Source organism: Arachis stenosperma, chromosome 3 (assembly GCF_014773155.1).
Source record: "Arachis stenosperma cultivar V10309 chromosome 3, arast.V10309.gnm1.PFL2, whole genome shotgun sequence".
Taxonomy (NCBI): domain Eukaryota; kingdom Viridiplantae; phylum Streptophyta; class Magnoliopsida; order Fabales; family Fabaceae; genus Arachis; species Arachis stenosperma.
Window position 1 is genome coordinate 28,566,523 of NC_080379.1, and position 12,546 is coordinate 28,579,068.

The window sequence follows — 12,546 nt, forward strand, 5'->3', positions numbered from 1 at the left end:
CAAATTATTCATTTTATCATCTAAAATATTATTGACTTAAGTATTAAAGTATTTTGCAGGTTGTCTTTCTAACTTAATTTTTACTACGTTATCAGATTAAAATCTCTGGATAATAATTTCTATTCTAATAAATAACATAGGTAACGTAACTTAAGAGAGTGCTTACAAAAAAAGTAGATAATAAAAAAAAACATAACACTTAACGTTTAATTTTAACATGATCAAAACACATTTTTACTCTTGGTGATTATTCTCATGCATATTGAAAATGCATGGAGATAAAAAGAGAGTAAAAGACATATTTTATGGTTTTTTTAGAATATTGGTTTTTATTAAAAGTTTTACTATTTCTTTAAAATCATTATTTTGGTTTATTATTTGTTTGTTATACAAAGAAATTGAAAAAATTAGTCTAAAGTAATTTTTAGAGTTAGTTCTTTTAATTTAATTTCTTTGATTTGTCAATGACAAATTCTTTAAAAGTTTAGTAAAAAAAATCTTTTTAACATCTTAAGTTATTAAAAATAGATTTTTTAGAGTTTCAATAGAAAAAATCTTATATTTCTTATCATTTTCTGTTGTATCATTTATTCTTCCTACTTTTTTTTATCATATAATATTTTTGAACTATTAATTGAATACTTTTTTTGCTAATTTGTTTTATAGCCGTCACGAAATGATATTTTTTTTAAGGGGAGAAAATAAGTAACCAAAAGAATAATTTAAAACTTATGAGAAACATATTGTCTTTATTTTGCCTTTTCAAAATGCATTACAAAATTCAAGTGAAATAAATCAACTCCTAGATGAATTTATTAATGTAACACCCTAACTACCAAAGCTCACGCTTCCGGTTGCGCAACTCTGATAGCTCAGACATTACGACGACACTTATACTATTTAATACTAAAATATGAGCCTGTTTAAAAACTTTAAACCGCAATACCATCCTCAAAAACACTTTCACCATACAACGTACGTCTATACATACCATACAACTTACAGAAACTCATAAAGAGTACATCCATATATATATACATACATATATATAATTAATATTACAAACATTATCCAGTACAATTCCTATCCCTCTCACAGAATATATCAAGATAAAGGCGAGGGTACAAAAATAATAATCTAAAACAATACAGAGCATCTCAATAACAAATAATTAAACTCTTCATAACTTCTGCGCCCAAATCCTGAAAGGGGAAAAATGTAGGGGGTGAGAACATCATCCTCGAAAGGGTTCTCAGTAGAGGGTTTTTGGGAATTACTGTAATAGGATACATGAAGATAAACCATACCAGTGATTAATAACCATCTTAGGCCTCTTTTCAAAAACAACAGTTTACAATGAAAGTAAAGTCAGAAATCTTTTCTGAAGAGGAACTGTTCAATTCTCAAAACATCAAAGCATTTCAAAAAGGTTTATCTATACTGAACCAAAATAACCTTTCATATCTTATTCCAAACCAGAACCACAAAACCGAAATCAACCATCGGTCCATCTCATTCAACCACGGCCCTAGGCCCAAACAATATAACCACAACCAATCCACCACAATCCAACAGAGTTCCAGATGCAAACACAAGTAGAAAAATGCAAACACAAACAAACAGTTATTGCAAGTAGAACAATTAGCAGTTAATCACATAGGCAAACCAAGTACAATATGCATACCCAAACAATGTCACATAGATGCATATGATGCATGCCTGTCCCTAGTGGCTGATGATATCATCTGTCGGTTATATAACCAACCCGACACGTCCTGGTAGCTAACCATGGACAGAAACACCCATCGCGGAGCAAGTAAGTTTGAGCTACAACCCCCTTGCTACTACCCGCTCAACCCAGAGCCAGTGGAATAACCACTACTACGGCTACCACCCAGGCGGGTGTTTAACAGCTCAACCTGGAGCGAGTGGATCCACCACTACTACCGCTACTACCCAGGCGTCACAGTCTCTGACCTGGAGCAAGTGGGACGAACCACAACCCTTACTACTACCCAGGTACCTCAAGCATATATTCATTCAGTCCAGCCACGGATCAACATCCATCTCAGCCATACGGCCCATAACTCATTCGGCGATCAGTCATAAGTCAATATCATACACAGCCATTCCGGCTCACGGTTCAATCCAGAACCAGCCAACATTCATAATCATACACAGCCATTTCGGCCTATAACAAAACAGCACTTCCACACTCAACATCATCAAATTCATAAAACCGACATTTAAGCCATAAATCACTTTTCTCAAGCCATTTCACTTTGAAATCAAATTTCAACTCTTTTCAGCCTTGGCTTTAAAGATCTCATTTGTCAAATCATCTCAGACTCATAAGCCAAATTTACTCAAAGTGAGTTCCCTTTTTAAAACAAAGTCACTCTCGGCATTCTCTTTCCAAAACTTCCAAGACCATGGAAAGTTAAAGATTCATTTTGGAAACATTCAAAATCACCCATCCAACAATGGGATTTTATAACAAAAGTTTCTTGCCAGAGTCCCAAGTCTTTAGGGAAGGTCAATTTATATAAATTCCTTAAAATTCGTTGAAACTCTTAAAATCATAACTTCTCGGTTCAAGTAAATAAAACTGAATTTATTATGAAACCGATCATACAAAATCACAAGTTCCAACCCGGTCCAAAAATCAACTCATTTGAAATGGAACCGGTTCATTTGAATCAAACCACTTTCAGGTTTCTTTTTGGAACCCATTTTTCCAACTCTTCCAAAATGCCTCAAACTTGATTACTCAATCAAAAGTCTAGGTTCCTTTAAAAATCACTAAAAACTCCTTTTTATATTGAAATCAATATTAAAGCATCATTCTTTCCTTCAGTGATTCAAACGGTAAAAATAGTTCAGTTCTAAATAAGCCGAACTCAACGTATAAGGTTCATCAAATAAATTAAGCTTGAAAACATAAATATCCTTTTAATAAATCAAATAATACAATTTCTCAAATCCAACCCTTTTTAAATAACCTTACAAACAATTGTAGGATTTTGTAGAAATTTCGGCAGCACCTCCCCTAAAACTTGGACTTTTGCCACCCGGTTCGGGTCCCAACTAAACCATTTCTCATTCCTTTTCAACAGCTCAAAACCAGAAATCAATTTAAAGCAAGCTAAATCCAACAATCGCCTCAGTGGCGTATCTCAAGGATACCATTTCAAAATCAACTCAATATCGATCGATATAACTCATTTCCAAAGCTTTAAAGAAACGGTTCAATAACAAATCATTTGTCCAAAACCAAATCAATTAAAATAAACCAGGCTGAATTCAAAAGTGCATTCGACTTTTCATATCATCAAAATAATTAACTCAATTCAAATCAATCCTCAACGGATTAAACTCAGATATCAAAGCTTCAAAAGAATCAACTCCAAAAGCTTTTCATTTTACAAATCCACATAACAACCCATTCATCAAAACCAAATTATGGTTACATTCATCCAGGACAATCAACAACACATAAGGATTATACAATCACCAAATACATTATTTCACATCAGTATCCATATGTAATAATTCCAATAATAAACTATAGTTTTCGAAAAGCGCCCCTACCTCAAAACGCAAAACCATATCCCAAACGCGTCACAGAATCCTTTCCGCCTCGACCCGAGATCAAAAATCAAAATCCCGGCAGCCAAAACCTCGGTTCCAAGCCACTTTCGCAACAGTCTCAACAACTCTAATCGCAACATACAACAACCGAAACTCAATTGCATAGCAATTAACGCCACAAGCCCCAGTGTATGATAACAGAATAATAACCCAAAAGACTTTCAAACCGAAAATGCTTACCGAACCGAAGGAAGGAATGACTGAATCGACCCAGCACCGGTCTCCGAACCGGTCCGACAGCAACCCGGCCGTCAGTCCCAAGCAGCAGCGACGATCTGAACCACACGCAGCGACGATGAAGTTCCAGAAAACTCAACAGAAGGGAAACTCAACTTAAAAGCCTTACCGGCAGTGGAGCTCGTTGGCGGCAGCGGCGTTCCCGGCGGTTGAGGCTCGGCCAGAAGCTCCGGCGACCGTGGCGGCAGTTCCGACGGAGACGGTAGTGAGAGACAGAACTGGCGAGCTCTCCTCTTCCAGCAGCGGCGCTGCGGCAAGGAGCACAGCGGCGGCGTGTGAACCGGCGACGGCAGAAACGTGACGGATCTCCCTCACGGCGCGTCTCCCCCTCGCGCGACTAGCGACGGCGCAGGCTAGAGATGAAGGCGCGGCGAACAGTGGCGGCGGCGGTGCCAGGCTCTCCTCCGGCGACGCCCTTCCCTCACTGCGCTCTCGGATCAAACTCTCTCTTCTGTCAACGGCGGCGGCGACGAAGGAACGCGATGGCGTGAAGAACAGCACAAGGAGGATGCAACGGGTGGCTGGAGAACGCAGCTCGTTGTGAGGTGCGGTGAGGACGATTGGCGGCGCGGCGACACGGCTCCCCACGCGTGGTGATCTGGCGATGCGACGGCGGTGGTGAAGCCCAACGCGCCGGTGACGCTCCTCCCTCCTCTCTTCCTTCTCCGTGTGTCCCCTCACCCCACTTCCCTTTCTATTTCGTTCTTTCCTTCTTCTGGTGGTTGGGTGTGTGTGTGTTTGGAGTAGAGAGGGCAGCAGCTGCGGCTGCTTGGTTTTGGGGGCCAGGGCTTCATTTTTGAAAATTAGGATTAAGGGTATTATGGTAATTTCACATAAAAATGGGAATAATATAGTAATTGAAACCCAAATTAAATCCAACACTATTTGTACATAGAAAATATTATTTGTTCATCAATTTCACAAATTATTTTCAATAAAATGCCCAAATCCAAAAATTAGAAATAATATACTTAATTTCTTCATTTTTCAAAATAGCAGTAATAATATTTAAAATATTACTTATCTAATCCAAATCTTATAAAATCCTTACTATTTCATAACTATCAACCTTATACTTTAAATATAGAAAATAATCCAATAATTATAAAATTGGATAATAATTATAACTCATCTCAAATCCAATAAATCAAAACTTGCCTTAATTACCTTTAATAAAATAATTTCTGAAATTAAGGCTATAAATAACCATATGATTTGAGACTTGATCATAATAAGACTTTTTCAAAAATTTTGGGTCTTACAATTAACCTAAAGATATTTGTTAAATCTTATTTATCAGTTGAAATATTTTAACACGATCAATATCCCATATGACAGGCCAGGAAGGTATACCTGAAGTGTGATAGGATAGTTGATTCTTAAAATAAAATTCACGAAATAGAAAAGAGAATATTGATCAAGATGATCTTATTGTGGAGGTAAATACCTGACTAAAAATAAAAAGATCTGAAAAGATTATGTCACTATGAGAAATATAATCTTTGAAATGATATTTAAATTGAAATATAAAGAAAAAAAAAAGTCAAGGATCATGAACAAAAGTTTGTTAAAAGGCAAAAAATTTTTGCCAAAACAAAAATATGCGATTCAAATTAACAATCGGTTTTAGCCACTAATTAAGACCGATTTTTGTGACTAAAATAGTTTTATATGACCAAAAAATGTTGGTCGTTGAATTTGGTCACTGATTTCTAACTTAGTCCACTTTGGTAATAATTGCTAAATTAAAAATTAGTGATCAATTTTTTTGTCATAAAAAAATCAATAGCTAAATCAGTCACTATTAACAACTAATTTTATTGGTCATTAAATACGATCATTATTTCGGTAAATTATTAGAATGATATATTTATTTAATTCAATTAAATACCCATATTAATGTTGTCTCAAATCTGTTGAGAAAATAAAAATGTTATAAAAGAAGAAATATAAGAAGCCAATAGAGTATTCGTACAAGGAAAAGTTTAGAGGATTAGTAACTTTATTAAATTCTGGCCGGTATGTAACCAGCAAAAAAAAGTGAGCTATTGAATAAAATCTCACACCATTAAAATTATCATTGATGGCTATTTCATGGCTACAAATCACAAAAATTGTTGGCCCCTAGCACTCCTCTTTGTACAATGTGTACAATGGAGGTTTAGGAATGTTTAATTCAGTAGGATATCATATGTTTATTATCACTGGTATCCGAATGGTTATTCTGGATAGTATGGGTATATATTGTGTTTGAGAAACTAATAGTATTTTATACTGAATGTTTATTTTTTAATTCATATTGGACCAAATAAATAATCTATTATACACATTATACAAATATTTTATTGACTCTCTAGCAGAATTCGTTATAATATGATCATTCCTAATGTAAAGGTAACATATTATAACTTAAAAAGTAAAAAAGGTTGAACTATTATTATTAAAATAGAAAGAAAAATAAATATTATTGTTGAGACATCAAAAACATATTAATTATGTACTTATTATTATATGCTGTGATATTTTTTAGCTTTATTTTATCTCTGTTAAATATGTCATTATAAAAGTTATTTTCTTTTCTTTTAGAAAACTTAAGATTAAAATATAATATCAACAGTGTAATAATTGTATTATTTTTTTCATGTTCCATAATCACTAGTTTATCATTAGCATATGATATTATTAATTAAGACTGTGCATATCATTTACTTTAATAGAAAAGTATCTAGCAATGATGTTGCCTTATTTTTATTTTTGTGGTCTATTATCACGTCACTTTTATATTGTTATTTAATTATATTAGTGATTTATTAATATTTTTATTTTGTTTATTTTATTATTGACAGATTATAATCTTATTATCAATATATAATACCAAAAACTTTAGGGTAGCGTTTGGTAGAGAGACAGAAACGAAAAAATTGATACTGAGAGACAGAGACTAAGAGACAGAGATTGAAATAAATTTCAGTATTTTATCTGGTATAAAGTGGGAGACAGAAATTGAAATAAGAATAAAATTCTAATTTAATTTGTACAAAGAGTAAAATTGAAATTAATTAATTGAAATGAAGATATTTTAGGTATAAAATATTATTAAAGTTTTAGTCTCCACTTTTTAAAATTTTAATCTCCTGTATTCCCTCTTTTTAGAAGTACTGAAATACAGAAATTTTAGTGATAGAAATAGAAATTTTAGCAGGGACGGAGCTACATACTGGGAAAGGGGGGCAACGGCCCCCCTAATTTTAATTTTTTACATGCAAATTATATGTAAATTTCAGTTTAGCCCCCTTTAAAAAATTTATTTTAATATTATTTTATTGTGTAAATAATTTTAGCCCCCTCTAATATTTTTTCTAGCTCCGCCCCTGAATTTTAGTATCAATCTCTAAACCAATAAATATAATACTAAATCTCAATCTCTCTATTTCTATCTCAATACCTCAAAATAAATATTACCTAAAAGAGTTCTTATATCTCCAAACGAGATTTTGAGTGTTACAGATTTTCAATGAAATGAATACGGTATAAGAATATTGAGAATATTGAGTATAATGTAATTCTATATTGATACAAGTGCAAGTGAAATATATATGATGACAATAACATACAAGTTTACTAGTTAAAAAATATCGTTAGAGTTGGTTTGGCCAGCTTGATCATCCTCTTTGTTTAATACGATATGACAACAACTGAAAATTCACTTGAAGTATTATGAGAACTTTTCAATTCTAAAATTTTTTTGTACATGATGAGTTACTTGTTCTCACTTAAATTTATGTATGAGACTATTATTAGTTAAATTATAAAACAATATTATTTGCACGTTTGAAAAACATTATAGGTTAGATATACATGAATTTATTCATCTATCATATAGATCATATATATATATATATATATATATAGGCTTGATTAAAATTAAGAGAAAGATAATGAATAAATTTAATGTAGCACAAATTTGAAGTTGTGATATAGTGGGTTAGGACTATGTAGAACTAGCAAGTGCCTCTAGAGATTTATTATTAATGTGGGATGATATGCTATTTAAACGTTTAAATTGTTACAAAGGAGAGAATTGGCTGTGTGTTGAAAGATTGCTGATAAAAACTAACTTTAATTGTGCTTTTTGCTTGGTATATGGAACACATGTGCGGAATGAGAAACTAGTGATGTGAGAGGAGTTGAGCTATATTGTGGGGTTATGTCAGGTTCCGTTTTGTTTTGGAAGTTCACATGGTTTAAAGGTCGATCTTATAGTCGCATTGATAGGGTTCTAGTCAGTATAGAGTGGCTTGAGGAGTTTCCAGATACTCAATTAAAAGGGAGACCTAGAGGTCTATCAGATCATTGTCTGTTGATTGTAAAAGGTACAAGAGCTAGTGGCGGCCCAAGACCATTTTGAAGTTTAGATTCCTGGTTTACACATGAAGGATTTTTTAGGATGGTGAAGGATGAGTGGAGAAACTTGGGTGATAATCAGTTCACTAATAAGCTGAAGGCTTGATGGTACTGATGAGAAGATGGTATAAAGACAATCTTGGAGACATGGACAATAGGATAAAGAAGTTTGAGGAAGAGATAAAAAAAGATTGATGAAATAGTTAGTGTTGGTACTTATGACGGAATGGTGGAGGCTCGATGGAAGGCTTTGATGAGTTGTTGTAGGAAGTGGTATGTTAGAAAGGAGATTCATTAGAAGCAGATGTCTTGATCTCAGTATGCTAGGGATATGGACAAGAATATTAGATACTTTGATAACCTAGCGTCAGCTAAAAGGAGGAACAACAGAATTGATACTCTGTTAATCAATGAAAGGTTAGTGCAAAACTAGGCCAGAATGAAGGTTGCCATTAGAGGATTTTATAAAGAGTTGCATCGACATGAATATGCTCCTATGATTAGGTTATATGATGGGTTGGTAAAGCAAATTGATGAAGAAGAGGCAGCAGCATTAGAGGTACTGACATCGTCTGAGGAAATCAAAGAGACAGTTTTGAATTGTGAGTCGACTAAAACTCTAGGTAGTGATGGATATAATATGAACTTCGTTAAGAAATGTTGGGATGAGATTGGCCAGGAGTTTACTACAGCAGTGTTGGAATTTTTCCAAAGTGCTAAGCTACCAATGAATGCTAATGTAACGTGGGTGGTGCTAGCTCCAAAATTTGTAGAAGCTAAGGAAATCAAAGATCTTTGGACAATTAGTATGATTGGTTGTGAGTATAAGGTGATATCGAAAGTATTAGTGAGAAGAATGAGGTTAGTGATGCCAGGATTAGTAGAGGAGACACAGTCTGCATTTGTGAAGGGACGAAAAATACATGATGGTGCCCTTATTGCATGTGAGACGGTCCAATGGCTAAAGTTGCGTAAGAAGAAAGCGACAATTATCAAGTTAGACTTCCAGAAAGTATATGACAGGGTTAGATGGAGCTTCGTAAATATTGTGCTACAAAAGATGGATTTTTGTCTCAGATGGAGGACATGGGTGAAGGAATGTGTGACCACAGCGTCTATGTCGGTTTTAATTAATGGGTCACCATCCAAGCCATTCAAGATGGAGAGAGGTTTTAGACAAGGAGATCTACTATCTCATTTTCTGTTTGTTCTTGTCGTTGATGTATTGCATAGGATGGTGAGTGAAGCACTTAGGAATGGACGCATTTCTCCACTGTTGGTTGGGAGGGACAACCTAGAGATGTTGCATCTCTAGTTTACAGATGACACAATCTTATTATGCCCCCAGAAAACAAAGATAATTATGAATTATAAGAGGCTTCTGCGATGTTTGAGTTGACCTGAGTATTAACTTTTATAAGTCAAACTTGATTTTGGTTAATTGTGAGCAAGAATGGGTGATAAATATGTGTGGTTTGTTAGGATGTGTGGAAGTTGCTTTACCTGTTAGGTACCTAGAGATTTTCTATGTGTAAATCTCGGTTGGTGAAGACTTGGAAGCCGATTATAGACAAGGTAGAAGACAAGCTCAACTTATAGAAAATGAAGACTCTCAACAAAGCTGGCAAGCTAGTTCTCATCAAATATGTACTTAATAGCTTGCTGGTCTACTACTTAAACTTGTAGAAGATACCGAAGTCGGTTGTAGAGAAGTTAATTAGGTTATAGAGAAGATTTTTGTGGAGTAAAGAAGATGAGAACAACGACATACCTCTTCTGAAATGAAAAATAGTATAAGCACTGAGAAAGTTAGGTGGTTTGGAGGTGGGGGATGCATTGATCAGAAATACATCGCTTCTGTTCAAATAGTAGTGACGCTTTTCAAAGAAGAATTCTCCGCTGTGAAAGAAGATTATTTGCTCTTGTAATAATTTGAACCACAATGTCATGTTGTCAAAACAGACATTACCTTCAAGAGGTGGTCCGTGAGAAGACATTTGCCAGCTGAATATTAAGGAGCAATAAGTAAGAGATAATGTGATCAGTGGGTTATCCATGGAAGTGGCAGATGGAAGACACATTCGATTTTAGGAAGATAATTGGTTACAAAGTGGCTCCTTTAAAGAGAGTTTTTCGAGGCTATTCTCTATTTCAAATCAACAAGGACCTGTCATAGGAAACTATGGGTTCTGGGATGGGTTAGAATGGGTATGAAATTTTTATTGGAGGAGAGCTTCTCAACCAACTTCATGACTAGTTAAGACCAGTTAGATTGTCAACTGGTAGAGAGGATATAGTTGTATGAAAATTTGATAGAACATGTATTTTTTTCTACTAATTCATTTGTGCAGGTGTTGCAGAAAGAGACTCTCTCGGAGGACATCACAAGTTACAGCTTCACTAGTACAATATGGAGAAAATTGGTTCCTCCAAGATTGAGCTATTTGCATGGTTTGTTCTAGTAGGCAGGGTTATTACTAAAGAGAGATTGAGTAGACTAGAAATTATTCATCATAGTGATAATATCTGTGTTTTGTGTAAAAATAATAGAATTTGTGCATAATTTATTTCTTGGCTGAGTTTACCTGGCAGGTGTGGTGCACTTGGTTGACATGTGCTAATAGAGCTTGGACTATTTAAAAACTGTCAAAGAGCTTTTTAAGAGTTGGATTGGAGTGCCTGTTAGAAACGATGAGCAAAAGAGGTGGCTGATAAGATTTTTTGCGGTTATTTAGAATATCTGGTTAGAACGTAATAGTAGAATATTCCAGAATTCAGAGACATATTTTGAAAGAGTAAAAAATAGGTCATTTTTGAGTTACAGGAAGAGGTATGGTGTTGATCCGTTTGGTTGTTGATGACAATACCAGAGATAACAATGAATTATATCCTATATATTTACTCTATTTGTTGTGTCATGTTCTTTTATTGTTTCACTTAGTTGTGTTGAGTTTTTTTTATTTAAAAAATATATATTATTTTAAATACATCAAGAATATAATTTATATATAATATATATATATATATATATATATATATATATATATATATATTATCATAAACTCATAAAGAACTTATGAGATTCTTGCTCAAATAATTAAGAGCCCAATTTTTAGATTATGGTGTCAAGATATTTTGTTTTGATCATGATAGTGAGCTCACTAACCATAACTATTATATTTCATTGTATTAATAGTTAAAGGCTTAAAGCGTTTGTTATTCATTTCTATTTATAAAATTGTCAAGTAAAAGTATTAATCAAATATTTTTAATAATTAGCTAAACATTATCTATGAGAACATGATATGCACTTTCATATGCAAACAAACATATTATCAAAGATTTTTTCATTGTAATTAATTTTTGGTTAGGAGCCAAATAATAAAATTTTTTTAACATATTAGAAAGGAGCGATTTAAATTATTATTTTTATTTGTCTATTATGACACATAAAATAAAATAATAAAAAAGGTTTGAAAATGTGTATAATGATAATATAATGATATATTCAAGAGGATATTTTTGTCATTTTAGAACCAAGAGAGAAAATGATAATCTTATCATATTTAAGAATCTAATTACTATAAGAATTACATTGTGCCAATTTTAAAAATCAAGAAGACCAAAAGTTCATCTTAAAAATAATGTGCTAACTTGACGGTACTCATACATGAAAAAATACATTAATGGTTAGTCAAGCAAGAGAAGACAATGCCCATTGAATTAATTGAAGACAATAAGAAGCCCAAAAATTCTTTTCAAGTTCATTGAGAGCCATTAACCTAGCATTAAATTCGAATTTATTTCATTTAAAATTAAATTTAATTTGTTGTTAGAATTTATCAAAAAATTTGATTTGGTTTTGATTTGTTTAATAGTATTTATAGGAGTCTATTTAAGCAAGTTTGTAAGATATTTTATGAAATTTTTTATGAATAAATTTTATGTAGCTTATGATGCATGAATTTTTGTGTATTTAAGTAGGTAAGTGATTTACTTTACTTGTTACACGAAGAAATTGAAGGATTCAGTCTAAAGTAACTCTTAGTGTTAATTCTTTTAGTTTCATCTATTTGAGCTAAGTTGTCAAAGACAGGTTCTTTGAAAGTCTAGTAGAAATTTTTTTTCGGTGATCTAAGTTATTAATAACAGGTTTCTTAGAAGTGTAGTAAAAAAAATCTTATCTTTCTTATTGTTTTTGCTATGTCTTTTATTTCTTGTACTTTTATATCTTTTCATTTTGTATCAGAGATA

At 33.1% G+C, this 12,546-nt stretch overlaps 1 protein-coding gene across 1 annotated transcript; it reads right to left on the reverse strand.

Annotated features, from left to right (window-relative positions):
* Positions 1–915: 915 nt before the first annotated feature.
* On the reverse strand, positions 916–5,783 carry LOC130965779 (uncharacterized). The gene is made up of 5 exons (XM_057890542.1): positions 5,780–5,783; positions 3,998–4,676; positions 3,832–3,926; positions 3,592–3,718; positions 916–1,202 (listed from the first exon to the last, which is right to left on the reverse strand). The coding sequence occupies exons 1-5, from the start codon at positions 5,781–5,783 to the stop codon at positions 1,181–1,183; spliced, it is 927 nt and encodes a 308-aa protein (XP_057746525.1). The 3' UTR covers positions 916–1,180.
* Between the last annotated feature and the right edge of the window lie 6,763 nt (positions 5,784–12,546).